A 25833-nucleotide genomic window follows, 5' to 3' on the forward strand; every position below is an offset into this window, starting at 1 on the left:
TAATTACTATTCACTCGGCTTGCTTCAGATGCCTACATTTGGATTAGATGATCTGGTTTTTTAAGTGCCTTTGTCTTTCCACGGGCTATCACAGGAGCCAAGTGTAAGCCTCTCAGAGGAAGACGTCTGTATTTGGTCACAGGAAGCTCATCCCAGATGCCTTTTTCAAATGTGAGAAACATCTGCTGTAAGGTGGGAGGCATGAACAAAATTTGGGTGTCAGAAGTCCCTGAATTTCTGGTACATGGTCATCAAAATGTATCTTGGTATACTGGAATAATGTGTTCTGCTATTTCCTGGGGTTTTACTGCTTGAGTTTTAAACAGAAGAAGTTCTGATGAAGTAGTAGATCCTACCTCGTAGTATTATGAGAAACACTGAAGTGGCAAAATTATACCTTTTTCTACTAACCCATTTCATCATTTGAACTTTACAGTTTTATTGACGTAATGCAATCTGTACTGATGGCTGTGATAAGTGCGCCGGGTTTTATTTCTCTGTCTCGCATAAGTTGCCAGATTAAGATGACTCAGCCTTGACCACTCATTAAAAAATGAAAGAAAATTCCATAGAAGTCACTTGACATGTGGATTTATTTTTAAAATTATGTCTGATACAAAGCTGTTATTTGTATTTTACATAACACATATTGTCCTCAACATAGTTGAACTCTTGTTTCATATAAATGTTCATTATTATGCTCTTAAGAATTTGGTTTGCACTTGACATATAAACTGGGCTGTTTGATATCAAGCAGTTTTGATCTCTGATAAAACCAGAGCATTATTCACTTTCAACTCTCTAGGGCAGGTAGATGCCATTTCCATACAGTTGGGTATCCTAACTGATCTGCTGCTCAAAGCATCTTCTTGGTACTAAGTCAAGTTCATTTATAATTTAGTGGTTCATTCCAAAGACAAAAAAATATCAAAACCAGAACCAAACAGAAATAAACCTCCTAGCTCCTGTGCTCTCTTGTGTGTTTTCTACCTACTGTGCATGGCTGGCTTCCTTTCTCCAGCAGAGGCCATGCTGAGGAGAAAGACATTCCTCCTTTGTTAAGTGTTTTTAAGTCATTCCTTAGTGTTCTGCTGTTGTGTGGTTCATTTCTAGCTGCTGACTTATTTGGGAACTTAATTTCTGACAAAGCTGATCTGTGTCCTGTATTTCTGCATAGTTTTTCCTCATTTATAATTATAGCTTCACTCTCTGGGGTAAATGTCAGTTTTGCAGAACTAAAGCACTTTGCAGGTCTCACCGTGGTCTGACTGTGGTGATGTTCTGCCTCCACCCCCCATGGAACTGGTGGTAACAAACCCACCATTCTGCCTTGGTAGGGCTGCGTTTTAGCATCACACAAGTGCTCTTTCTTCTGGTCATGACTTCACTGATTCGCTGTAGGAAGGCATGAAACAGATTTTTAAACCCGTATCATTCCTTCCAATCAAATTTTTTCGTCAGATGAACTCTAGCTAAGCCTGAATAATCCCTTTCTAAATATTGTGTCCGGCTGAGATTATAATATTTATTCTGCTTGCCACTGGTGGCAGCTGAGCACACAAACATCTGCAAAGGTGAGCTTTTTCAATGTGAGAGCCATAGTAACATATAATTGGAGGAGGTGGCAAAATACAGCATGCAAACAGATGGAAGGTACATGCCAAAGAACTCATTATGTATACTCTTATTAGAAATATGGCTTTAATATAGTTAATAGCACTTCACCTATGAAATCTGGTACTTTGAAAAATAGCCTGTGTTCCCAAGGAAAACAGGTATTGAGAAAAAGCAATAAAGTGTATGTTATTTCTACTTTTAGATGTGTAAATAAGCCTGCGATGTAAGCTAGACCTCCATAGAGATTCAGGTTCAAAGTACGACTTCCTTTGCATCGGCAGCCTCTTTTCCAATAATAGAGCTACAAAGGCAGTTCTTCATATGCTGCTGGAATGTGTTACGTGATTAAAAGAAGAGAGTATGCCATGTGTTTTTCCAGCTGTTTGAAATTTTTTCATTAAGAAAATGAATCGGTGCCAGAAAGAACATGCAAAAGACAACTAGTGAGCTCTTGATTAAGGGGTTGGTTTTTTTCATCTGTGTCTGTGTTTTCCTTTTGCAGCCCACATTTCCAGTGGGTCCCACAATAGGAACGAACACGGCTATTAGCTTTGCTCCTTACCTAACGCCAGTAACACCAGGAGTTGGCTTAGTCCCAACTGAGATCCTACCCACGCCGCCTGTCATTGTTCCTGGAAGTCCACCGGTTTCAGTCCCCGGTTCAACTGCTACCCAGAAACTCCTCAGGACTGATAAACTGGAGGTATTGTAAACACTGCCATGACTAGAAATGCATCCTCAGTTAGGCTGTGTGAAAGATCCTGCAGGGGAAAAATTCCATTGTTTTAGAAACGATACTTAAATTTAGTTGCTACAAGTAAAAACTGGGCAGGATTTCTACACTTACAGACAGTGGTAAATAAACACTGTTACTTTTAAGGTGGTGCATGCGCTCGAATTTAATACACAGGCATCAGCATGAATTTTCATCATTGGTAAAGTTCATCTCCTGTGAAATACCTCAAGTATACATGCCTGTAAAGGTATGCCTGGATGAAGTATCAAACAAGCACTTTTTTACGGCAGTATTAATTCTATCCCTGTTTTTATGCATTGATATTAAGGATCTGGTGGTAGCAAACCCACAAATCCGTAGCCTTATGGATTGATATTAGAGGAATGGTATAGCCCTTCAGCCTAGAGGTACAAATCGATATGTTGAATGTTACAAACCCCGCAGCAGGCTGACGGGGCAAGCCTCCAGCTGTGTGCAGAGCCTTCCTGGTGCTGGTGGATCTCCACATGGCTGGACTCAGAGGAATCTGTGATCCAAGTACATGAGATGGCCAAATGGGTCTTGCAGAAATGAATGTCCTTTCCCAAAAGGCTAAACACTAGTGGCTAGAGCGTGTTTCTCCTTAGGAAAACCAGTGTGTTCATTCTGTCTGTTTTTGAAAATGATTTTTTATGGAGGCTCTCAATTTTGTTTGTAGACCCCATAAAAAAATAGAGTGCATCTGCTGCATACCCTCCCCAGGTCTCAGCAAGACGAACTCCTTCCCTACCAGTGGACCTGCAAGAATATAAACTGTAGTCAGAAAGGGATTGAATATCTTGTGATTCCCAGCTAATTTTGCAGGGGCAGTTACTTCAGTAAGTATCCTTCCCAGGTGTTTTCTAGACAGGGAAGAGGAAAGGCATTTGGGAACGCTTCTGTTGCATGTCAAGTTCGTGTAGCTGCCGTACCACAGAGCTACCTGAGAAGCCAAGTACATCAAGGGTAAAACAGATGCATTTTCCCTTTCCAAGAAGAAGATGAAGCGTTTATTAAATTGAATTCCCTGAAAAACTTGAACTAACCAGGGAAGGGGGCAGGTCTGTCTTTTTGGGGCATGGGGCTCTCCCTGCCCTTTTGCGTTGCGCCAAACTCTTCCCCTGCAACGCGTGTTGTTTTGCACGTAGGTGTGCAGGGAGTTCCAGCGGGGAAACTGTGCGCGTGGAGAGACTGATTGCCGCTTTGCGCATCCAGCAGACAGCACAATGATTGACACAAACGACAACACCGTAACCGTGTGTATGGATTACATAAAAGGTCGATGCATGAGGGAGAAATGCAAGTATTTTCACCCTCCTGCACATTTGCAGGCCAAAATCAAAGCGGCGCAACACCAAGCCAACCAGGCTGCGGTGGCAGCCCAGGCAGCTGCGGCAGCTGCGACTGTGATGGTAAGTGCTGGCATATATGGCTGCCTGTTTTTTGACAGAAGCTCTTTGATGCCTATTTTGCTTCAACTTAATGCTGTTTGCTTATACTTTCTTTTCTCTTTTGCCTCTTTTTTTTTTTTTTAAATATAAGAATTTTTGAAATTATTACTATTGCTTGATGGGAGGAAGCACTTTTTTTCTTTATGCCCTTATTTTGATGCTGTATTTCTATCCAAGACAGTGAAGCAAATGACGCTCTATACCACTTCTGTTCTCTGCCTTGATTATATGTTAAATTTGCCTGTAATATTTCCAAACAGAAACAAAAATGATAAGCTAAGCTTGAAAACCGGAGCACATAGGGGTTTTTAGCTCTTTGACGATAGTTACACATGTGGAAATTTGGAAGAAAAGGAAGAAAAGCAAAGAGAGAGCTTTTGCCTCGGAGATTGGCGGTAGAAGAGAAACCTGCATTAAGACTCAACTCACTCCACCTTAGATGCCAGACAGGTAGATACCTGAACCTAGTCTAGCCACCTTGGTCTCGCTTTATAGGTAGTAGAGAAAAACCAGCACATTCATCTGATCTACCATTAGTGTCTGTCAGAGAATGAGAAGGAACTGCCCTCTGTGGACACACATCTGTCCCTGCTGACTAAAAAGTATCAGCTGTATCTTTTTGAACTTTGGTTAGATGACTCATGCCTAGAGACTTCTCTTGCCTCTCCCACTGTCATGGGCAAGTTACTTGAATGATGGGGTCTGAAAATAGTAAATTAAGATGGGAATCATTAAGAAAAAGCATAGTAACTATAGTCAGAAGGGATTGAGGGCTTTCTATTCTCACATATTTTGAGCTCTTACTTAAAACTGTTTAGACAAGTCAGCCTATTCATTTACCAATATTGGATCTCTCTTACGGTTGCTACCACGGAAGTTGATACATTTAAATAGAGTGGTATTGATAAAGTTAAATAAATCGAGCATGCAGGATCTGACTTGGGAGACAAAATTTCTGGCAGCAAATCAAAGAATCATTGTCCTCATTGCTGGCAGTGGACGAATAATTAAGCAGATGTGGTTTGTGGACTTGTGGGCAGTGCATACAATAGTTACAGACAATACAGTTATTCTCTGGTTAAAAGGCCTACCAGAAACACAATACAGTACAGTGTATAACTACCCCAAGCTATTGTATTTAGCAAATTAGCAAAGACCAGACTTTTATGAGGGACAAAGGGTAAGTTATGCAAGAAAGTAAACCGCCAAACAGAAGAACATTTCTTAAGTTTTAATATTCTTTCTCTTGTAGTATCCCCAGTCTCTGTTTTGAATTGGATGATTTTTAGTTAAACTTTCCTGTGCTGGCAGAATTTTTATACCATCTGGAAATTAAAGCAAAGGAGATTGGTTTTCTTATTCTAATTAGCTTCTATTGTGCCATATTTATTGTCTATTTAGAGAATGTAATATTTCTAGGCAGTGTACTAAAGAAGAAAGGAGAGAGATGAGGGGATTAATTTTTTTGTGCTTCAGTAATAGTTGGATATATATCCTGTGATTTTAAATAAGCCGTAATTGGACTCACATTAGCCCCAAAGCAAGGTGAAGCACGGAATTGAAATGTTGGCACTCTAATGTCACAGGAGAAGGCAGGGACCTGTAATTCAGTAACTTTTTGCAGAAAAATAGGTACAAAATATTTTAAAGGCTTATTTAAACAACCAGACAGAAAAGCTTCTTTACAATCCAGCTATTTTTTGTTTATAGATTTGAAACAATCAGATAGAGTGAATGAAAAATCACTGGAATGGCAATAACAACAAAAAAGTGGTAGAAAAACCATATGCCTGCAAGGCCCCCCAAGAATGACTAAGAATACTCAATTGGATCTAGAGAGCGAAAGTAAGGCTGAAATACAAGTGCTTATGTGTAGGATTAACTTGAGGTTGCTCCCAGACAGAAATTGTGTCTGAGAGGTTTTCCTTCCTGGGGGAGCTGGCTGCATTGCTGTGGTCCAGAGGGTGCTCATATAGGTGGGCATTGTGGATAGGGTTAGAGCACTGTAGGCAAAGCTTGTGAAACCACTGAAGGTCAATGAATCCTGCAGTCTGGAACCTTTGCAGAAAATGCTTTGTCTGTATTTCTGTACCCTGAAGGTTAGGAATTTTTACCGCAGTATCTTAGGTGACCTCATCATTTGAAGTAAAACGAAAGGGGACTGTGAAGGAGGCTGTAGACTCTGTATAGCTTAACTGTGAAGTGCATTAGAAGACAGTGTCATCTGTCATGGTACTTGGGGAGCTCCAAATATTCATATGGTGCATTAGAGAGCATAAATAGTCACTGAAAAATGTACAGCCTAAATTAAAAGGTGAATTCATAGTTTGTGTTGGAAGGGATCTCTGGAGATCGCCTAGTCCAATCCTCCAGCTCAAGCAGCATGAGCTGGAGAAAATTCACAGGACGTGCCTAATTGGATTTTGACAGTCTCCCAAGGATGGAGACTCCACAACTTCTCTTGACAACCTGCTCCATGGTTAAATCATGCTTACAATAAAAACATTGTAAGAATTTTTACATTTAAATGGATTTTCTTGTATTTACATTTGTTCCCATTGCTTCTTGTCCTGTCAGTAGGACCTGCTGAGAAGAGTCTGACTCCATCTTTAGTCCCCTATCAGGTTTTTATATACACTGATGAGATCCCCCTGCATCTTCTGCGGGCTGAACAGTCCCAGTTCTCTCAGCCTTTCCTCATACAAGATGGTCTCCAGTCCCTTAATCGTCTTTGGGGCCCTTTATGGGGCTGTTTTCTAGAATGTCCATGTCTGTCTTGTACTGGAGCGCGCAGACCTGGACATAGTGCTCCATATGCAGCCTCACCAGTACTGAGTAGAAGGGAAGGATCACGTCCCTCAACCTGCCAGTGAGGCTCTTCCTGATGCAGTCCAGGACGCTGTTGGCTGCCTTTGCTACGAGGGCACATTGCTGGCTCGTGTTCAGCTTGGTGTCCACCAGGGCACTGAAGGCCTTTTCTGCCAAGCATTGGTGGCCCCCAGCATGTACCAGTGCCTGTGCTTGTCCCTTCCCAGGTGCAGGGCTTGGTAGTTCTCTTTGTTAAACTTAGTGAGGTTCCTCTGTGACCGTTTCTCCAGCTTTTCCAGGTCCCTCTGAGTGGAAGCATGTCTATCTTGTGTGTCAACCACTCCTCCAAGTTTTACACCACTGGCCTCCAGCTGGACTTTGTGTTGCTGATCACAACCCTTTGAGCCTGGCAGTTGAGCCAATTTTGAGTACATCTCACTGTTGTCCATTTAGCCCATACTAAGTAAGTTTGTCTGTGAGTATGAAATGGGAGACAGTGTTGAAAACCTTTCTGAAGTCAAGAGAAACAACGTCCATTGCTCACCTCTCACCCACTAAGCCAGTCTCATCATGCAAGGCTGTCAGATTGGTTAAGCACAATTTCCCCTTCATAAGTCTATGCTGATAACTCCTGATCACCTTCTTGGCTTTCGTGTTTGGAGATGGTTTTCAGGAGGATTTGCTCAATTGCTTTCCCAGGGACTGAGGTGAGGTTGACCAGCCTGTCATTCCTCAGACCTTCTTTCCTGCCATTTTGAACATAGGGGTGTCATTTACTTTCTTGGAGTCTTAGGGACCTTTCAAAGGTAGTTAAGAGTGGCCTTGCAGTGACGTTGGCCAGCTTCCTCAGCACCCATCAGTGCATCCTGTCAGGTCCTGTGGGTCTGTGTGCATCCAGTTTGTTTAAACGTACCCTAGCTTGATCCTCCTCCAAGGGTAAATCTTCACTTCAGATTTTCTCACTGGTCTCCCACTGGCCTGAAGGCCAGTCTTACCAGTAATGACTGAAGTGGAGAAGATGTTCAGTACCTCAGCCTTCTCCATGTCCTGTGTCATCAGATCTCTGGCCCCATTCAGCAGCAGACCCACACGATCCCTAGTCTTCCTTCTGTTGCCAATACATTTGGAGAAGTCCTTATTGTTGTCCTTCACGTCCCTTACCAGATGCAACTCCAGGTGGTCTTTGGCTCCCCTCAGCCCATCCCTGCATGCTTAGGCTGTGTTCCTGTTCCTCTGGGGCCATCAGTCCCTGCTTCCCCCTTCTGTGTGCTTCCCTTCTTGTGTTTGAGTTTAGTCAGGAGCTCCGTGCACATCCATGCAGGCATCCACAGCGTGGATCTTGCTCGTATTCTAGGAGACGTTATAGCATACCAATGCAATGTATGGCAGAGAAATACTATGCCTCAATATGTTTGATCATTTTTATTATTATTTTTATTTTCTTTCCATAGCCTTTTCCTCTTGAGTCTGTAGCTATTGATTTTTTTGGTTGTTATGTAGGAGATCAAATGTTGAGCAGGAGATAACCTGATGGAACAGAGTGAGGCAAAGGAGGTTTTACCATCAGGACAAAATGGAAGAAAAGACGAAGGTGGGAGAGAAGAACGGACGGTTGGTCTGAAAGCCTGAAAAGAGTGAGAGACTACATGGAAACAAGGTTGATGAGTAGGTCTAGGAACAGATCAAGTTAAAACCTTCAAGTGGGGAAAACTGTGAGACTGAACTTGCTGTGGAAGATGAGGGGAAAGCCAGGAATAAAGCTTCAAAAGAGGGAGGTGAGGTTAAAAAAAGCGTGGAGCAGAAGTGGAGAAAGGCAGTCATAAGCACAGAGTTGATAAGTTAACAAGTGAGTTCAGATAAGATCTGGTTAATGAAGGTAATTAACTGAAACGCTTTACTCTTAATGATGTTGATTTGAATGTGTGGACTTCATCATCACATAATGCTGAATTCAGTTCTAGTGCTTTACCTCCATGTAGCCTACCATCCATGATGGATACGGAGTGGATCTGAGGCAGTGTCCCGTGCAGACAGAGTGATGTCCTCCATGGGGGTACCCATGGGGGGTACCGCACGTTGGCTGCACAGCACCCTGCTTAGACGCAAGAAATCTCTCCAGATGGTCACTTTGCACCAGGTGTTTCTTGTTATGTCTGAGTCTTGGACCTGGACGGGTGAGCAGATCCCATAGGTCAGGGTATTTCATCCAGAAACATGCTGAAGGAGAGAGCTGGGGAGGGCATCGGAAAGCCTCATGCGACATAGATGCAACAGAGCCAGGGATAAGGAACAGGTGAAGTGAGGGCTATCGTGCAAAATACCCTGTTGGCACTAGCTAAGCTTGTGGCCGTAGGCTGTTTGTAAGCATTTTGTGCGTTGTCCTCTGTTACTTTTTTTCTACTTTTGTTCCTCTTTCCACATACTGATGTCAAGATAGACATAATCTACATATCCTAATGAGAGCTAAATACCAACCTGTGTTCAAAAAACAAAAGTAAAATTTCTGATTTCTAAGTAAATTTCCCTTTCCTTTCTAAAGGTTTGTAAGACTCACACTGTAAAACTTGAAAGTAATATTTTATATGAGATGATTTTTTACAGTGCCATCATATCAGCCATAAGTTTGATCTTATTATGGAAGTATACATAAATGTATATGCCTATGTATTATGCCTAAATACTTTCTTTTAAAAAGATTAATAATGCTGGACTAGTATCATAACTCATACTTTAATGTTCGCTTATGAACTGAGAGCCGTATTTTTACTCCCTGCTCCAGAAGCTAGTACTGAAGGTTGTAGCAAAATTTAAAAGTATGTTTTAAATTCTGAAAGACATTTTTTTCCTTCTGAATGTAATGTGGTAAGTCACAAGGCAAAAAACTTTTCAAAAATGACCCAACTGTAGGGGAAAAAAAAAAAAAAGGAATTAATGATAAGTTAGTGTAACTGGACATATTATTTATTCTGCTTTGTATTGGCAAAGGAGAACCTGTCTTTATTTTGAACCCCAAATCTATTGAGTGATGCACTTATCTTAATTAAAATACCCTCACCTTGCAAGCACTGATATTAATAGCATTTGTAATGCATTACAACTTTCACTAGTTCTTTGTATTTGAAAACGTAGCCTTCTAAATTGATTTTTCCACTTTAAAATGTGACTTAACTAACTTATCAGGAATTCTTATAGGCGTATCCTTAAAACTCTCTGCATCTCTGTGAAGTGTTTATACGATGCTTAATAGTGTCTGCAAGCTGCTGTTTTACTCAACTTTCCTGAATTTCAAACATCTATATTTTACTCTCTTATATGCTTTTAACTAAGGTATAGTAGATGCATTTTTGCTTCGGTACTAATTCAAAATGTAATATTCATTTCTTTAGAAGACATTTTTGTTGTTGTGCATGCCTAGTGTTTTGTATGTTGTATATTGCATTCAGAATATTTTTTTCCTTCTCACCTATCCACAAATGCAATGCCGTTCCCATGATGCACCTCTGCTTGCTGTTTACCTGTATGTTAATTCGCTTGAATCCCATTGGCCCACTGCCATCATGTGCTCGCTGCCTGTTATTAAAAGACTCAGTCGACTGCCAAAGCAATGAAGCGACCTCTCGAAGCAACTGTAGACCTGGTACTTTGACCTTTCACCTTTTGCTTTGCATGTAGCTTTTTTATTTTTTATTTTTTCAGAGAAGCAACTAATGAAATTTGTATCGCTTTACTTTCGAACATCAACCGGAAATAATTTCACATACTCGTTAATTTACCAGAAACTCTATTTATCCATCTCATTCTCATACGTAATAAATGCAGACGATTTAGTTTGGTTCCTAACATGGTTTCATTTTTTTAAATATCCTCTCATGAAAAGTGGAATTGAGATAAAACTGCTTCTGTAATTGAAAATGCTTAACGTAATCCATTAATCTGTATAATAATAGGAAACAATATTTAAATTTAAGAAATAAAATACTTGGCAATGAAACACAAGTGGTTTTTTCTCCCTGTAATATTTGAAAACCTATTTAAAGGCAATGCCATTTTCGTTGCTTTAAAGGCCTTTCTTTTCAGTAGTTGTGCTGCTACAGTTTTAGGTTAATAGTACCATGCTTTTGCTATCAGTAACAAAATTTCACTCATTTTACATTGCTGTGCTTTGAGTTAATATGCATGGCGAGGCATCTTCAGCTGCTTTAAAAAACAATAAGTTGTTGTATTTATGTATATGTTACAGACAACGTCTTGAAAATTATGCCATTTTAACTAACTTTCTTATTCACAGGCCTTTCCTCCTGGTGTTCTTCACCCTTTACCAAAGAGACAAGCACTTGAAAAAAGCAATAGTGCCAGTGCCGTTTTCAATCCCAGTGTCTTGCACTATCAACAGGCTCTTGCCAATGCTCAGTTGCAGCAACACGCAGCGTTTATCCCAACAGGTATGTTGTACTTCTGTTGAACCAGTTTCGCATTCCTCAGGCAGCCTCTGTCTCAGGCAGCTGCACTTAACAGGAGATTGTTTGATGCTCCCTACCCTACTCGAAGTGAAGTCTGCACAGATGTTTACACGTTATTTTAATTCCTCTTGCAAAGTCCGAGAACTCCAGCAGAAATTTCAATATGCTGTCAGGCTGCTTTTCACATTCTTAGCCTCGTTCATCATTCTCCAGAGTTTTCCCCTTTTATCCTACCTTAAATTGCCTGTGTTTTGACTTATGTCTGCCAGCGCTCTCCTCGGAGATGAGAGGGCAAAGTTCTGCTAACAAAAATGCTGGGAAAGATCATCACGCTTCAGAGGTGCTGCGGGAAGTATGCTGTGGCCGAGGTGCATCCTCCTGCTCCCTCGGGTGCTGTGTCACAGCCGCAGGGATTACCCCGGCTGCCCACGAGTGGAGCAAGAAGGGGAGCACAGGGCGTAACCTTCCAGTCGACACCTGCGTGGGAGCCGCAGCAAAACACTTTGCTCCCCACAGCTCCATTAAAGGGCTTTGAAGCATCAGAGGCGCTTTTGTGGTTTTCATTTTTGGAACACCAGCAGAACTTTTCCTAGCATTTGCGGCTGGTAGCTGGGGTTCTAATTCTTCATAGGGGTGATCTGAAGACGAGTGAACGTAATTTGCATTTCAGTGCTCAGAGCTCTGTAAAAATCAGAGCATGAAGAGATGGCTTGAACTGCACCGTGGCTGGTGGCAGGGCTTCTCTTTAGCACTGCAAGAGAAAGAATGTGCTAGGTGCTCATGTAAACAATAACAACATAACCCTCTAAATTAAGTCGGTCACCCCCACTCCAAACTTCCCAAAGGTAAAATCCTGCCTAATGAATTCTCCGATTTCCTTTGTAAATTAGAGTTACGTGTTTTTGTACCAGAATGTTAATCGAGTGTGAACTTTCAGAATCGTTTAAAACTATGTGTTTGCAAATGCACTTGACATTTCAGCGATGTTATTTTAGTATATAGAAATAATATCGGTTAAACAAGGAATGAAATGCAACACATGATGATTTCCTGATCTATCAGCATTCCCATATGTTTCTAAAGATGAAAACAAACACAGATGGCTTTGACTTCATGGAATTTTTCTATAAGGCCTGAGTAACAACCTTGGAGCCTGCCCCTGTGTTTATAATAGTAAATTATACATGCCATATTTTTAGCACATTGGTGCACCAGAATATCTGTGGCAGAAAACATACTGACATTTATGGGAGTGTTTGAAAAAAAATAAATAAATTGTGAGCCTGCCTATTTGGACATGAATGGAAGACTGCCCTGTGCTTACAAACACACACAAATTTATTTTACATTGTAACCCTGAGAAGCTGCAGTATGATATATGCATTATTCCTTCTCCTAAGCCCTCTCTCTGAGGGCTTATTGCTATTATTTGCAATTGACAAGGATTTTAAATTAACTATGGAAAATACAGTAGTCTAAACCATTTTCAGTGAAATAGCGTTTGGATATTTTCCAGACTTTTGGAGTGCTCATGCTTCCTTAAGTAGCTCATTCTTTGTGCTTTTTATTGTCCATCCCTCTTTACAACTAATGTTTGTAATTATAGTTTTATCTTACAAATTTCTGGTGGTAGGAAGGGTGGGTCTTGGAACCAAACCTTAAAGGCCAGGTTGTTGGCATCCCCAAAACAAGTGCGTGAAAAAAGAAGAAACAGAGGGATAACATAGCAGATGGAGCCCAAGCCCAGAGTTGAAAACCTTTCTCAAAGTGCTGACCCCCCTACTCTTTGCAAACACCATCAGCACCTAGAAAGGATGTTAGAGAGAGGAGTGGTGTATGGGAGGAGGCTAGGAAAGGGGACCCCCTCTATATGAGTGGGTGTCATGAGCTTTTCGTTAATGGTGCTATGTCTGACATTCCCACGTTTCCTGGGAAGGTTGGATTTGGTGGGTTAAGGACTGTTACGCCACCCAGGTCTGAGGAACAATGCATGACATTATCTGTTGGATTTAAAATGATTATGCGGTATTTTCTGAACTGGTATAATTTTCAAATGTGTTCCTTGTGTGTGTGTGTGTTAAGTTAAATTTTAAGACAAGTTTTGCTGCTGGTATATATATAAAACTTAATTGTTTTATATAACTTCTTTGCTTTCTTAACCACTCGCTCCTCTAATAAGAAGTGTGGGGCTTGACTTAGCATGGCTTACCTCTGAAGTTCTGCACTTTGTTTTACATCTGTTTGATTGCTTTGTCACCTTCTCCTTATTGTTTGGTGAATGATCTTAAAAACAACAGATCTTTTCTCTCTTCCCATTGCTGTTTGTTAGTGTTTCTGTAGCCTCTAGAGGACGAACTTTGTGTATTCTTTGGGGACTTTTCTTGGGTAAGGTCATTCATAGTTAACACTGCTACTGCGATGGTCTGATAAGGGGCTGTGGTAGTAATTAAGCAGGACTACAGGAAGCATATTTGATTTTGTATCAAATATGCATCTACCTGGGACTAGTCTACTTACCTGCTTGCCTTCACCAGCTTGCTATATGCACTGTACTGAAAATACACCGCTGCTGCTCTTTTTTTTTGTTTGGTCTTCCCAGAAAGGTTTAAGGGCACCAAAAGTAAACTACATGGCAGTCTTTCCAGAGCACCTTTGAAGTGCGCTGGGAGCCTTTTGCTGGAACATTACACACTTTAAGGTTTTAAGCTTGGGGAGTTGTCAAAGTATTGTTTTCTTTGGTCAGAAGCACCTCTCCACCTCTGGTGTTGTGTTAAGAATGAGCACATTAACATCAAACACAAATTTCATAAAGCCCCTGCAGAACAGTATCAGCTAATTCCATTTTAACTTCTTTCTCTGCTGCACATCAAAAAGTTGGGGAGTGTTGATCTGCACAACATGGAGCTGTCTGAATTATGCAACGAGTTCTAAAATTCCCAAATAATGTGACATTTGACCAAAGATGTTTCTGCAAAGAAAAACCTGTTGCTGCAAAAGTACTAAGTGGAAGGATAAAAGTACCAAATAAAAAGGTTCATGAAGTATTTGGTATATACACAGAAACGTGCCAAAAGTCGCACGATATGCTTGGGAGTTCAGCAAGGTCATAATCACCTTTTTTTGTATTAAAGCAAAACTATGAATGACCTTACAGTTTCATTTAACTAACTTACTTCTCTGTGGTTATGCTTGAATCTCACTTTGAATGTTAACTCTAAACAGCTAACCTGTTTCTTCCCTTTATCCACTTTTTTCACCTATCATTGCATGACACGCAGGGTCAGTTTTGTGCATGACACCCGCTACCAGTATTGGTAGGTTCCAAATTTCTTTATTGATCTCTTTTTATACTGTATATGATGTATATTCACTTGTTTCAAAAATCCTAGGCAAGATTCAGACACTGACTAGAATTAAAGGTTCGCTTGTCATTCTGGTTGACTTCGCAGAGTGTTTAGATTTATAGATGAAAGCTGCAGTTTAGATGTGATATCACCTGCTATAACAACTACACTGCAAAAGCATAATACCATGAATTCCAGTCTGCTTTTCAGTTTTCAAAGTTTTATTTCTCTTTATATTTTATATTGTCTAGTACTATAAAATCATAAAATACTGGAGAAAAGCCAGCAAATTTCATCAGTGTTTTAAAGTTTCATAGTGGTGTGCCTATTTCTCCTTTTTGCTGTGTGTTAGAAAGTTTTATCAGCGTTTCCCAGAAATGCCTACTTTGATCCACAGAGGCTCTGTTGAAACCCGCGATCTGAATCTCACTCCTCTGTTAAACATATTTGCAGCTTGGAGTTAATATTTTGGGCATGCAAAGTGGAAGTCCAATGCAATGCAATATAGCCTCTAAGACAGAAGAGTAATCTTTCTTATATTCTGTAGCCCTGTCCCAGTGATTCTTTTGTTTGTGCGTGTGGGACTACTCAGATAAGCATTTAAAGTACCAAGCCTTTAAAACGTCAAGTTAATAATTCTCCTATGAAGGTGAATTTAAGAAAATTCATTCTTAAAATGAGCAAAACCAATGACTTTCACAAAAACAACCTTGCTTTTTTAGGTTAAGCAAAGTAGTATTTAGATCAGGAAAATTATTATCATCCTTCTGATTTTTGCCTCAAAGCAGATCGTAATTTAACTCTGATAAAGTCTTTAACAGGCAGAGCTAGCAGAAAAAATGGGTAGATAACATTATGAAGGAAGATGGCAAGTTTCAGGCTTACTTCAAAGTGAAGATAAGTGAAAATGATTCGGTTTTTAATTGCATTTAAAAATTAAGGTAAACATTTATTGGTTTTCTCCCCAGTACAAACCGCTCTTGGCTTTTTTTTTTTTCAGTAGAACTTTATTATGCGGGGCTTTAAATCAATACTGGGGGAAAACAAATTTCTCATGTAACAATTCTCAGGTAACAGGCAGTTTTGATAGACACCTCGTTTGCACAAGCAATCTTCTTCTTAGACATAACACCCGTGTTTTCAAGGGTCCTTGCTTTTTTTTTCTGGGAATCGCCGATTGTGTTGACAACCTTCCTTTAATTGTACTTGTAATAAGCTATTTTCCCTTTTTTTTTTTATTTCTCCGCCACGCTTTCTCGCTTTGCACTGTGATTGCATGCCATCTGCCGGTTTAACCCATGACGATGGCTTGCCGCTCTTGATATTCACCATGCCAAAAATACCACTTCTCTTACCATAATGCTGCACCCTCCTGTTCATTGCTTCCATGGTTCCCCTCCTGAAAGTACCCATGATGCACAACGCTACGGCCGCCACTGTCTCTGCAGCAACAACTCCTGCAACAAGTGTTCCCTTCGCCGCAACAGCCACAGCAAATCAGGTTTGCTCCTTTTAAAGCTTTCTTTCACAAGATCCCGAACTCTAAATGAGTGCTGAGATTTTTATTTTAATTTTTTTTTAACAAAAAAAATTCTCCCAGAGAATTTTTTTTCTTTCTGTGTTTACCCCATCAAATTTTAATTTTATTTTTAAGTCGTTTATAGCAAGTGTTTGTGGGACAGGTTGCACTTATTTAGAGTTAACATTTGTTGCAAATAATGATGTAGCTGTGTTTTGTGTTGCGATGTTTGTACCTAATTATTGTGTAATTAACCCAGCTGGAGTTAGAATCACTGTAGGACTGGACTGCTTACAAAAGTCTATTATTAACTCCTAAGTTCAAAAGAAAAATCATCACAGGTTTCAAACGTTCAGGTGTGTTAATGTAGCCTTCTCCATGGGGTGTGTGGAAGTGACTAATCTGTGAGCATGGAAGCTGACTAAACTCACAAGCGGGAACAAGGCAGCTAGCAAAAAAACAGAAAAAATACTGAATGTTTTCAGTAAATGCTAGTGACCAAAACAGCACTGAAGTGCTGAAAATTATGACTATGCCTGCTTAATGTTTGAAAGTGTATTTTGAACCTGGGAATTGTATTTCCCTAAGGAAGGACATTGTTACAAAGAACCCCTAGGGTTTTTGGCAGAGGCAGGCTAGGAAAGATGATACTTTCTCCTTTTCTTCTGTGGTTTGTCATGTTAATGGCAGTTTTCATTTTGGTAGGGTTTCCCCCCTCCTCCTGTAGAACCCGATTCCCAGGGAGAATGTATCTATTGCAGCTCAGAGCGTGTAGCTTTGACCTCCCCTTCGGGGGCTGTAGAGATTCCCCACCCCCGGTGTGCCCAGCATCTGCCAGGAGAGGGGCTTGCGCAGCAGTTGGGTCGCTCTGGCTTTTCTGTTGCTCTGGGACCATGCTCGGGTGCTTCAACCCGAGAGCTGTTTTCCCTCAGGTTTTGAGAGGTCAGACTGTGGAGGAAGCAAGCAGATTTGCTCACCAAGAGAAAGCAAAGGGCTCTGACCCCTTCACCTTTCCTGGTGTTGCTCCTGGCCAGACTGACAAGCTGTTGCAGACCCAGTAGGAACCCTGCCCCTCCACCTGCCAAGGGATGACAAAGAAATCAGTGAAAACGTTTTGCTTAATAATGTTAGACCAGCAGATTTACCTTTTTTTGCTGTCTGTCCCAAAATTATTTAAGTATCCCATGGAAAAATAGAAGTTGCCTCAAGAGTTTATTTATAATAACTTAGGAAAAATATACTACCTCTGAAATACACCCTACTTTCTTAAAGAAACACAAACCAGTCCGTTTTCTCCGGTTTTTTTGAAAGGCTCGTTTGCCGACATTGTGGTGTTTGTGCTTCTAGCATTTTCACCCAGAGGGTTGTCGTTTTGTGTGTTCTTTTCTGAGAGCTGGCTTGTTTTGATGGAAAAATGCTTAGGACGAGTGGGAAAGTACAGCAGGCAAATGGCACGTTTCACTGTCCTTCCCAGAACAGCATCGGCAGCAGAAAACGGTTTGGTGGTATCCAGTGTAGTTTTGTGTTCCCAAAGAGGTGACAGAGAGACTTGAAGATGCCAAGGGGCAGTCTGGGGGGGGTGGTCAGCTGGGGACACTCTCCAGCATGGGAATGCAGCCAGGGCGGCTCCACTATCCACACTCATGAGCACCAGATGGACCGATGGTGGCTGAAGTAGCATAAATGCATGTGCTACAAAAGGACCTGTAAACAGCCTTATTTTTTTATTATTTTTCTTAAGTTAAAATTGGAATACTAGTACACAAGTAACTAGTGCAACTGGGGAGGCATAGGTGTGCCTTAATGCACTTTCTCATCTAGCAGAGTAGCAGGCAGAGCCCTTCCTTTCCCAGTGCAGATTTTGCTTGCATTGGAGGATTGAAGCATTTTAAATTTTAACAGGGGTTGTAAGAAGTGTCTGTGTGTATTTAGTTGGCTGCATACATTTGTATACATCTAACTTCATGCTGAAATTAAAGTATGGTTTAACACGGGGATGGGTTTTCACTTGTTTAACTTCAGCCATTTGGAAGTTTGGCATCCAGTTCATCTACCTTTCTAGAAGTCCGTGTTAGGGCAAGGTAAATTGCCTTAGAGGGTCCTGCCTCTGTTCTGTTGCCTGTGGAAGGAGCGTAGATGTGTAACCAAAACCGCACCAACTGCACGTGGAGGAGATGAGCCCCACCCCAGCAGCTTTTCTTGTTGGCTTCTGTAGCATGTGCCATTCCTGTCTTTTTCTTCTCACTCTTCCCTTTCTTTTAGTCATTGCAGATCTTTCAAAGCTACTGTAAAAAACTGTATTTGAACATAGGGAAAGTAGTAGTAGTTACTGCTGCTTTGTAAAAGGCAGATCTCCAAGTCTGCTGTTTGTTTCCAACCTCCTAAGAGTTGGAGACAAAGCTGCAACACTGGGAAGGGCCCCGTAGTCACTCTGTGGTCCTTACTCTCAGTATTTCTTTAGCCCAAGAAACACAGAAGGAGCAGGTAATTAACTTGGGTTAAGACTTTGTTCATGGTCATGATGTCCTTTGTGTCCTCTTGTATGGATGTAAACCCTCCTCTGTTCAGAAAAGGACTTTTTTTACTCCCATCTAGATAAAATTTTCTTTCCGGGTCTGTGCCACTCTGCTTTACATACTTGTGGGATACAGTTTCCTCTTTCTAGTGTCTCTACTGCACTTTTTTAATCAACCTGCAGCCTTTGGTTCATCCCATTTCAGTTCCCATGGCTTCTCACAAAGCCAGGCATGAAATAAAAGTTGTAGCAGGGCTTAATCATTTCACTCGGTGTCATTTGGCTTGGTATTCTGGCCTCCGGAGAGATTGCTGGACTTCTTGGGGGAGTGTGATGATCCTTGTGTCTTTGAAGCACCAGTGGAAGGACGAGTCAGCATCCCAAAAGTTACGGAGTCTCAGCTCGTGGCTAAAAACCCAAACAACTCTGTTGGTTCCAGTAAATTATTTAGTATGTGCTGGCAGCTTGTGTTTTGAAAAAAGATGAACTGTGTCTCGTGTCTTCTGTATGTCCTTTCTCTGAAAATAACACAAGTAACAGCTCAAAATGCGCCTGCATTGACACTCACACAATTGGTCATGCTCGGCCAGCAGCTCTACATTGCGTGTTCAATGTATGGCATGAGGCACGTGAGAACATTGTGTAGGGTTAAAGGCTTTACTGTAGTACATCCGTGCAGGGTGACAGTTAAGAATATATTGAAAATTGGAAGTCTCTTGCTTTTCCTGACTTATAGAAGTCAGGTTTTAAAACCAAAATAATTTTCTTGCAGTGTCCTTCAGAGGGGAAGAGAATCACTTCGGGCTCAGTGCAATGAAAACAGGATGGAGCAAAATGCTTTAGCAAATCCTGTTTTACAAATCCTGGTTAAAAACTGACTCAGTTGATACAAGAACTGGTGGTGTTGCTGTTCATGGCATGTGGACATCTTTGTGAGGGGGTGTCCCTACTTACTCTAGTTGCCAGGCTGTGATGAGAGGAGGTGGAGGTGGGGGACTTCAGCTTGGGATTTCCAGCGAAAGGCAGGTGGACTTCCAAAGGTACGTGAAGAGGCCAGGAGCATGACCAGTCAAGAGGTTACTGGTCCTTTCCCTTTTGCTCTTTCCCCCTCCACAACTGCTCCAGCCATTCCCACCAGAGTGGGGCTGGAAGCCACAGCTGCTTAATCTCGCTTAAGGGTTAGATCCTTAATGAACTTCCATTCAGTTGTTGTTTGGGGATGCTGACAGCTTGTTCTTGGAGGATGGAACCAGCAAAGTTCCAAGTAGTGTGAAAGGACGGTGAGAAGCAGCATTAGGGCAAGTATTTGGAGGGTTTGATCCTAGCTCCCTCTAGTGCATGCGTGCGGGCAGAGATATGTGAAACATCTTATTTAAAGTATTAATACAGTCATTGTGTGTAAATATATACTTCAGAGATCTTTATAATAAAGCTTTTAATTATTACTCCTGTAGCTAGCGGACTAGCAATACTCGAGCAGGCAAGGAAACTGTTACCTGCTCAGCTTCACGCACAGGTAGAATCGTAGAATCATTTAGGTGGGAAATGACTTTGAAGATCATTGAGTCCCACCATTATCCCAACACTGCCAAGTCCACCACTAAACCATGTCCCTAAGTGCCACACCTACACATCTTTTAAATACCTCCAGGGATGGTGACTCAGCTGCTTCCCTGGGCAGCCTGTTCCAGCGCTTGACAACCCTTCCAGTGAAGAAGTGTTTCCTCATACACAATCTAAACCTGCCCTGGCACAACTTGAAGCTGTTTCATCTCATCCTATTACTTGCTACTTGGGAAAAGAGACCAACACTCACCTTGCTACAACCTCCTTTCAGGTAGTTGTAGAGGAACAAAACAATATTTATTGAGTTTTATTTATATTTATGTACGCTACTGTAATTTCAGGGTGATACTGAAGTCATAAGACCATAAGGAAAATTGGATTTGGAAGTCTGGTTCTCTTTTTGTTTTAATACTTGTTTTATAAGTAAATACAGGATTAGAAACTTGGGAAAAAGATTGGAGGTGTTGATGTTCATGCTAATACAGATGCAGAGAAATGTGACTTCCTCTACTCTGCACTCCAAAGATGAGTTAACAGAGGAACAATGTTCAGATTAATCTATCCTAACATTTGAGAGAGGTGTCATTCTAAATTCTGGGACTGAATTTCAGTTTTGAATAATGCTAACACACCTGCTTTGGGGGACTTGACATTTCTGAGTAGAAAGCCTTACTATTGCTTCGTAGACATATATGCATTGATGAGCCCTACAAGGATTAAAAGGTTAGGACTCAGCCCGAAATTAAGACTTGTGGGTGTTGGTGTCTGGGTATGGGTGTCTACGTGCAAGGTAGAAGATTTAAGTACCCAGTGTAGGCTGTGAAGGTTATCAACACAGTCAGATGAATTCTGGAGAACAGTCTGGCTCAACCTTCAAAAGTCACACAGGGCTTGGTTCAGTTGCCTAAACATGTGTCTACTGACGTTTAAGATCGTCCTAAGATAACCTTGGAGGTGTAGGTTATCCAGGACGTTTTGACAAGCTTGACAGATGCAGTACAGGGGCTAGACAATCTGCATACTTCTGAACTGGCAGCTGGATGACAGACAGGAGACCTTAGCCCAGTGGTACTAAAAGCCTGGTGAGCAAATGAGCAGCAGTGGGTGATCACATGAAGTGATCTCCAGGCTCCGTTGGCTTACTGACTAGGTCGTATCACCCCATTGACTGCGACGGTAGGTTAAGGCATTGGCACTTCTGGGCCTTTTTTATCTGTGTCCTCAAGCTCAGCGGGTGTTTCCTAAGCTCTTGCTTATTACAGGACAATTAACCAAATTCCAAATTATTTTAATGAAAACAGTCTTGCTCACATCAATAGGGAACAGTAGTACATGGCCTTATTTTCTGTAGCAATGGAAGTGGGACAAAGACTGACGGTATAAAAATAGCATTACAGAGAATGCTGCTTAAAGATGTTATTTAGTGACAGCATTATTCTACTGCTTATGTGACCTTTAGTCAAGAAGGAAAAAAAAAATAACATTTCCAGTAGGAAAATTAAATACTCATAGGCCATGTCTGAAAAGAAATATAAGATCAACAGGCTGTCTCATGCTAAGCCTTGTGATTATCTAGCGCAGCTGTTTTAAATTATGCATCAGTGTTTGCACTAGATTAGGTGGCAATTATGCAGATATTAATTATGAAATCATTCAGTAGCCTTCAGTTTTGTCAAAATCTGTAAAAATACAATGAAGTGAAAATAAAAAGTTATGCCACAAACAGAAGGACAATTAGAATATTTGCCCCAGAATTCAAAAAGTAGTTAACAGGATGAAATACAAACATGCCAGATGTTTAAAGGGAATTAACGTGTGGCAGCGAGGGAGGGGAGCTGTGACCCGCAGCAACAGAGCACCCCTCTTTGCCAAGGTGCCCACAAAGGCAGCCACCGCTCCCAAAGGAGGCAGTCTTTGTACCTCCTGAAGTTATTTTCTTCTACACAAAGCAGAAGTGCCAGTTTCTCCCTCTTGCAAATATTGCCTGGTGTCCCGAAAAAGGGCTGCCCCTCCAGTCTACCCACGTAACCCCAGGAAGCCACCTGGCAGGACGGAGGGCCCGTGCTCAGCGCTGCCGACAAGGCTTTTCCTGTCTCACATTCCCCTTCTTCCTGGTGGAAACCTGCTGAACTTGTAAACGGGGAGAAGAGTAGCAATATACTGAGAAAATGAACTGAAAAATCTGGAAGGTAGTAGTAAACGGCCTTTTTTGTTGGCTAAAGGCAAGCTTTTGAGAAGGAAGGTGGGAAGGGGAAACAAATGTTATTTACATCTTTAGTGCCAGTATACAACGTTACAAATAAGAGCCTATGCAAAATTCTTAGTGATTTTAAAAGCTTCAACTGCAGTTTCTGAGGGAATGGAGGAACAGGTAGGAAAGCAATTCTGCAGTGAATAATAAGTATCTGAACAATTTTTGTCTGCTTTCTTTGATTGAAAGTTTTGGTCTAAAAATTCTATAAAGTACCAAGTTAAATGCTCCTATAGAAAATGCTGTTCTAGCAACAGAAAGGGCAATTTGAATCTGATATGAAAGAGTCCAAAAAAGGAGACGGAGGAACTGGTTCCTTTCTCAGACACATCATCAGAGGAGGTGCTTGCAGGGAGCGTGCCCTGGGCGGAACGGTGCTGGGCGTCTAGCAAGCCCATCTGTGGTGCAGTGCTGCTCCGCACAGAGGTACCGGCAGGCCGTGGCGTCAGGGATGCTGGACTCAACATCCTGCCTTGTACCTGCACCAGGCTGAAAAAATGAACCTAAACGATCAGTCATCGTGAAAAGTCATTTCTCTGGAGAAAGTATTTGAATAGCAATAGCTTGCCACGGTAGGATAGGCAAACTTCAGTGGCTTGCTGCCTCTTTCATGCTGCACACCCAAGAATCACAGGCCTTAATGCAATCAAGTTATTTTGTCTAAAGATGCTGAGTTACGTATAAGTATCTGTAACTTTCAGAATTAACAGTTTGCAGACTCAAGAAGTGGGAATTCCTTATCTTGAAGCCCACAACAAATCTCAAGCAGTGTCAAGAAAAGACCCTTTGAATTGCCTTGAAACAACTGATGTTACAGAAGATGTGGCAGAACTTTGTTTTATTAAACTTTGAGGCAGGAAAGGAGAAAGGCCAAAAGATTACCCTTGAAAATGTAAAGCAGCTCTAAAAACAAAGTCTCATGCAAAATTTAACCAAGTTTTTGGTTTATTTTTAATAACATTTTTTTCTATCTTAAGATAGTGTGTTTTTTTCTGTGTAGACGATGAAGACTTCTGGCAGGGTTGCATACAGAGTTTTAGATCAGATGTTCATATAGAAGAAGCCAGTGGGAAGAAATGGAAAATCTCTGGGTTTGTTTTTTTAGAAATTCCCCCCACACACACACAGCCCTGCTGCTGTAGAGGACTGGAACCTGACTTCCTCTGGTATCCTGCTAGATGGCACCATCACATCACATCAGCAGTCAGCGAAGGCAAACACTTCTTTTACATAACAAAAATAAAGACATAGTTCCCTTTCCTGTTGCAGACTGTTTTAGCTTTCATATCACTGCAATTAAAAAAAAAAAAGTATTTATGTTTGACATGGTAGCTCTCTTTTGTGTTCTTGATTTCTGTTGTCAACAAATGATACTTTGACAAGTTGAGTGAAAGCGTTTTGGGGCATGTATTTATTATTTAAACACAGGGACATTTTTCTGAGGTCAGCTCATTTTGTAGGCATTTGGGGGAAAATGATTTTATTTCATTGTGTTTAGCATGTACACAGGGTCTCATGTGAGTCTGGTTTTTTTCCGTCATAAATTTTTAACAACACAGTGCAGTGCAGCACTCCAGATGAGCTTGTTTGGGATTCTGTTCTTCAAAATAATTGCATCTAGACATCTCTAGCTGTTCCAGCTACTTTCCCTTGAATTAAATGAATATCATGGTTTTATCTCAGTGTATGATTTATTGCCCACCAGAAATGCCAGTCTTTGGCTTTGAGTGTGCAGGAGGCTGCTCATGTCCCCGCAATAGAGGCATCTATTTGTTTGTTCATTTGTTTGTTTGTTTTTGTGCCTGTCATGACTTCCAGCTCGAGGCAGAGATTTGTTGATTGTTTGGCTGACTTCATTTTTGCCACAATATTACCTACAGTGACACACAATAGTATATATATTCTATTTATGTGGGAGTATTCAGACAAGAAGGAATTAAGGAAGCGCTAAGCAGTCAAAGGTCGGGAACATAAAGATTTCCTCAGAGAAGTTGTAATGAGTTTTACAGAACTGCCACAAAAGTTTTAAGTGCGGTCTCTGATGAATATCCTTGATGAACAGGAATGTGGTACCTCTCTATGTTTCAGTTTAGTTCTGGATGTTGCAGTGGGCCACCTTTTGCTGGGAAGGGAGTCTGAACTGGAGCGCCAGGTTTTGGGAGAGGAGAGGTTTCAGAGCCTTGGGTACTGCTGGGGAACCTGCTAGCCGTGCCCTGCGTGCCGTGGCACTCTTCACCTAAAAGGGATGCCTATGTGTCATGGCAGCCCTGTCTTGCATGCTTTGGGCATGCATGAGGTGTGAGAAAAAGATACAAAGCAGGTTTTGTTAAAAAAAAAAAAAAAAAAAAAAGCCAGGTGAGGAGGCCTAAGAAAATGCAGGTTTGGCGAAGTAACACCCCTACAAGAGGAATACGGGCGCTCTCACAGGTAATGCACAGCTTGTGCTTGGCCTTTCACTCCTTTGCGCTTTCAGTTCCTCCACATAAGCCTATTCTGGCAGTTTCTAAAATTCAAAAAGAGAAGGAAAATGACCAGAAAGTAGGAAGTGAAAAACAGATGATTACAGTAGCTCAGACCTGCTGAAAGGTGAAATTGAGTGCCTATTCAAAACAGTCACTGGACGGGTGCTCCTGAAATATTAGAGCAGTGCTTTTCTCATTTCTATGGAGTCTGTCTGCTGCCTGGATGATTAGTTAAAAATAGATTTTGGTAGAATGTATTAGAGTATGTTATGATCAATTTTTAGTACTGCATTATTTATTACTTCAAAGAAGAATAAATAAAGCCAGATTGCTTTCATTTTTAAAACAACCAGTCCTATTTCTTTGGAGTGAGTAAGTACCTGTCAACAGTTGGACTCGGTGATCTTGAAGATATTTTCCAGCCTAAATGATTCTATGATTACTTGAGTAAATACCTATTGAAGCTTATAAGCATGCTAAGGAGTTGGCAGCACAAGTGGCTTTGGACTCCTCTGTCAGGACCCTGTGACTATTCAAATTAGAAGAATGATGCTTTTGAACCCTTGAGCCCTTTGGGATCCCATAGTTGCATTGATCTTTTCTTCAGATTATCCCGAAGAGCTGGATTCAGACAAGGTCTTTGTCAGCTTTATGACACCCTGATGGCCAAGAACTTGTACCTGGTAGAATGAAAATGTGCTAGGTAGTGTCCACTTCAGCATGGACATTGACCCTCAGCCATGAAGTATATTATCAACATACGGGACAGACAGAACTAGTATTTAGGGAAGAAAAGAGGGCATGGAGCAGGGCACCAGAATTACTGTGTCAGGGGATGGGCTGTGAGAAATCCAAGCGAGTAGGACTTCCAGTCCTCAGGAAACACCAGATGCCCCCTATGTTAGACTGTATGGGCAGGCAGCCAAGGAAAGCTGTGGCCTAGATATCTCACCCTTTATATACAAACCAGAGGTCACCTTTTTGATGTGCAAAGTAGACAGATATATTGGGGATGCACTGGATTAATGGAGAAGCAATAAGATAAAAATCCTTCTTCACCCCTGAGTTGAGGAGACGTCCACAGTC

At 41.3% G+C, this 25833-nt stretch overlaps 1 protein-coding gene across 12 annotated transcripts in view; it reads left to right on the forward strand.

Moving 5' to 3' along the window:
* The window catches only part of MBNL2 (muscleblind like splicing regulator 2), a 113610-nt gene that overhangs the window by 78990 nt on the left and 8787 nt on the right, over positions 1-25833 (forward strand). For 5 of the 12 annotated variants that reach the window (XM_040584404.1, XM_040584402.1, XM_040584411.1 and 2 more), the window contains 6 exons: positions 2120-2320; positions 3520-3783; positions 10214-10267; positions 10919-11072; positions 14369-14404; positions 15841-15935. In XM_040584404.1, the coding sequence (XP_040440338.1) occupies positions 2120-2320; positions 3520-3783; positions 10214-10267; positions 10919-11072; positions 14369-14404; positions 15841-15935 (804 nt within the window). The remainder of the gene's footprint in view (positions 1-2119; positions 2321-3519; positions 3784-10213; positions 10268-10918; positions 11073-14368; positions 14405-15840; positions 15936-25833) is intronic. The other 7 variants (XM_040584408.1, XM_040584407.1, XM_040584406.1 and 4 more) reach the window with 7 other exon arrangements.

The sequence above is a fragment of the Falco naumanni genome, chromosome 2 (genome assembly GCF_017639655.2).
Source record: "Falco naumanni isolate bFalNau1 chromosome 2, bFalNau1.pat, whole genome shotgun sequence".
Taxonomy (NCBI): Eukaryota; Metazoa; Chordata; class Aves; order Falconiformes; family Falconidae; genus Falco; species Falco naumanni.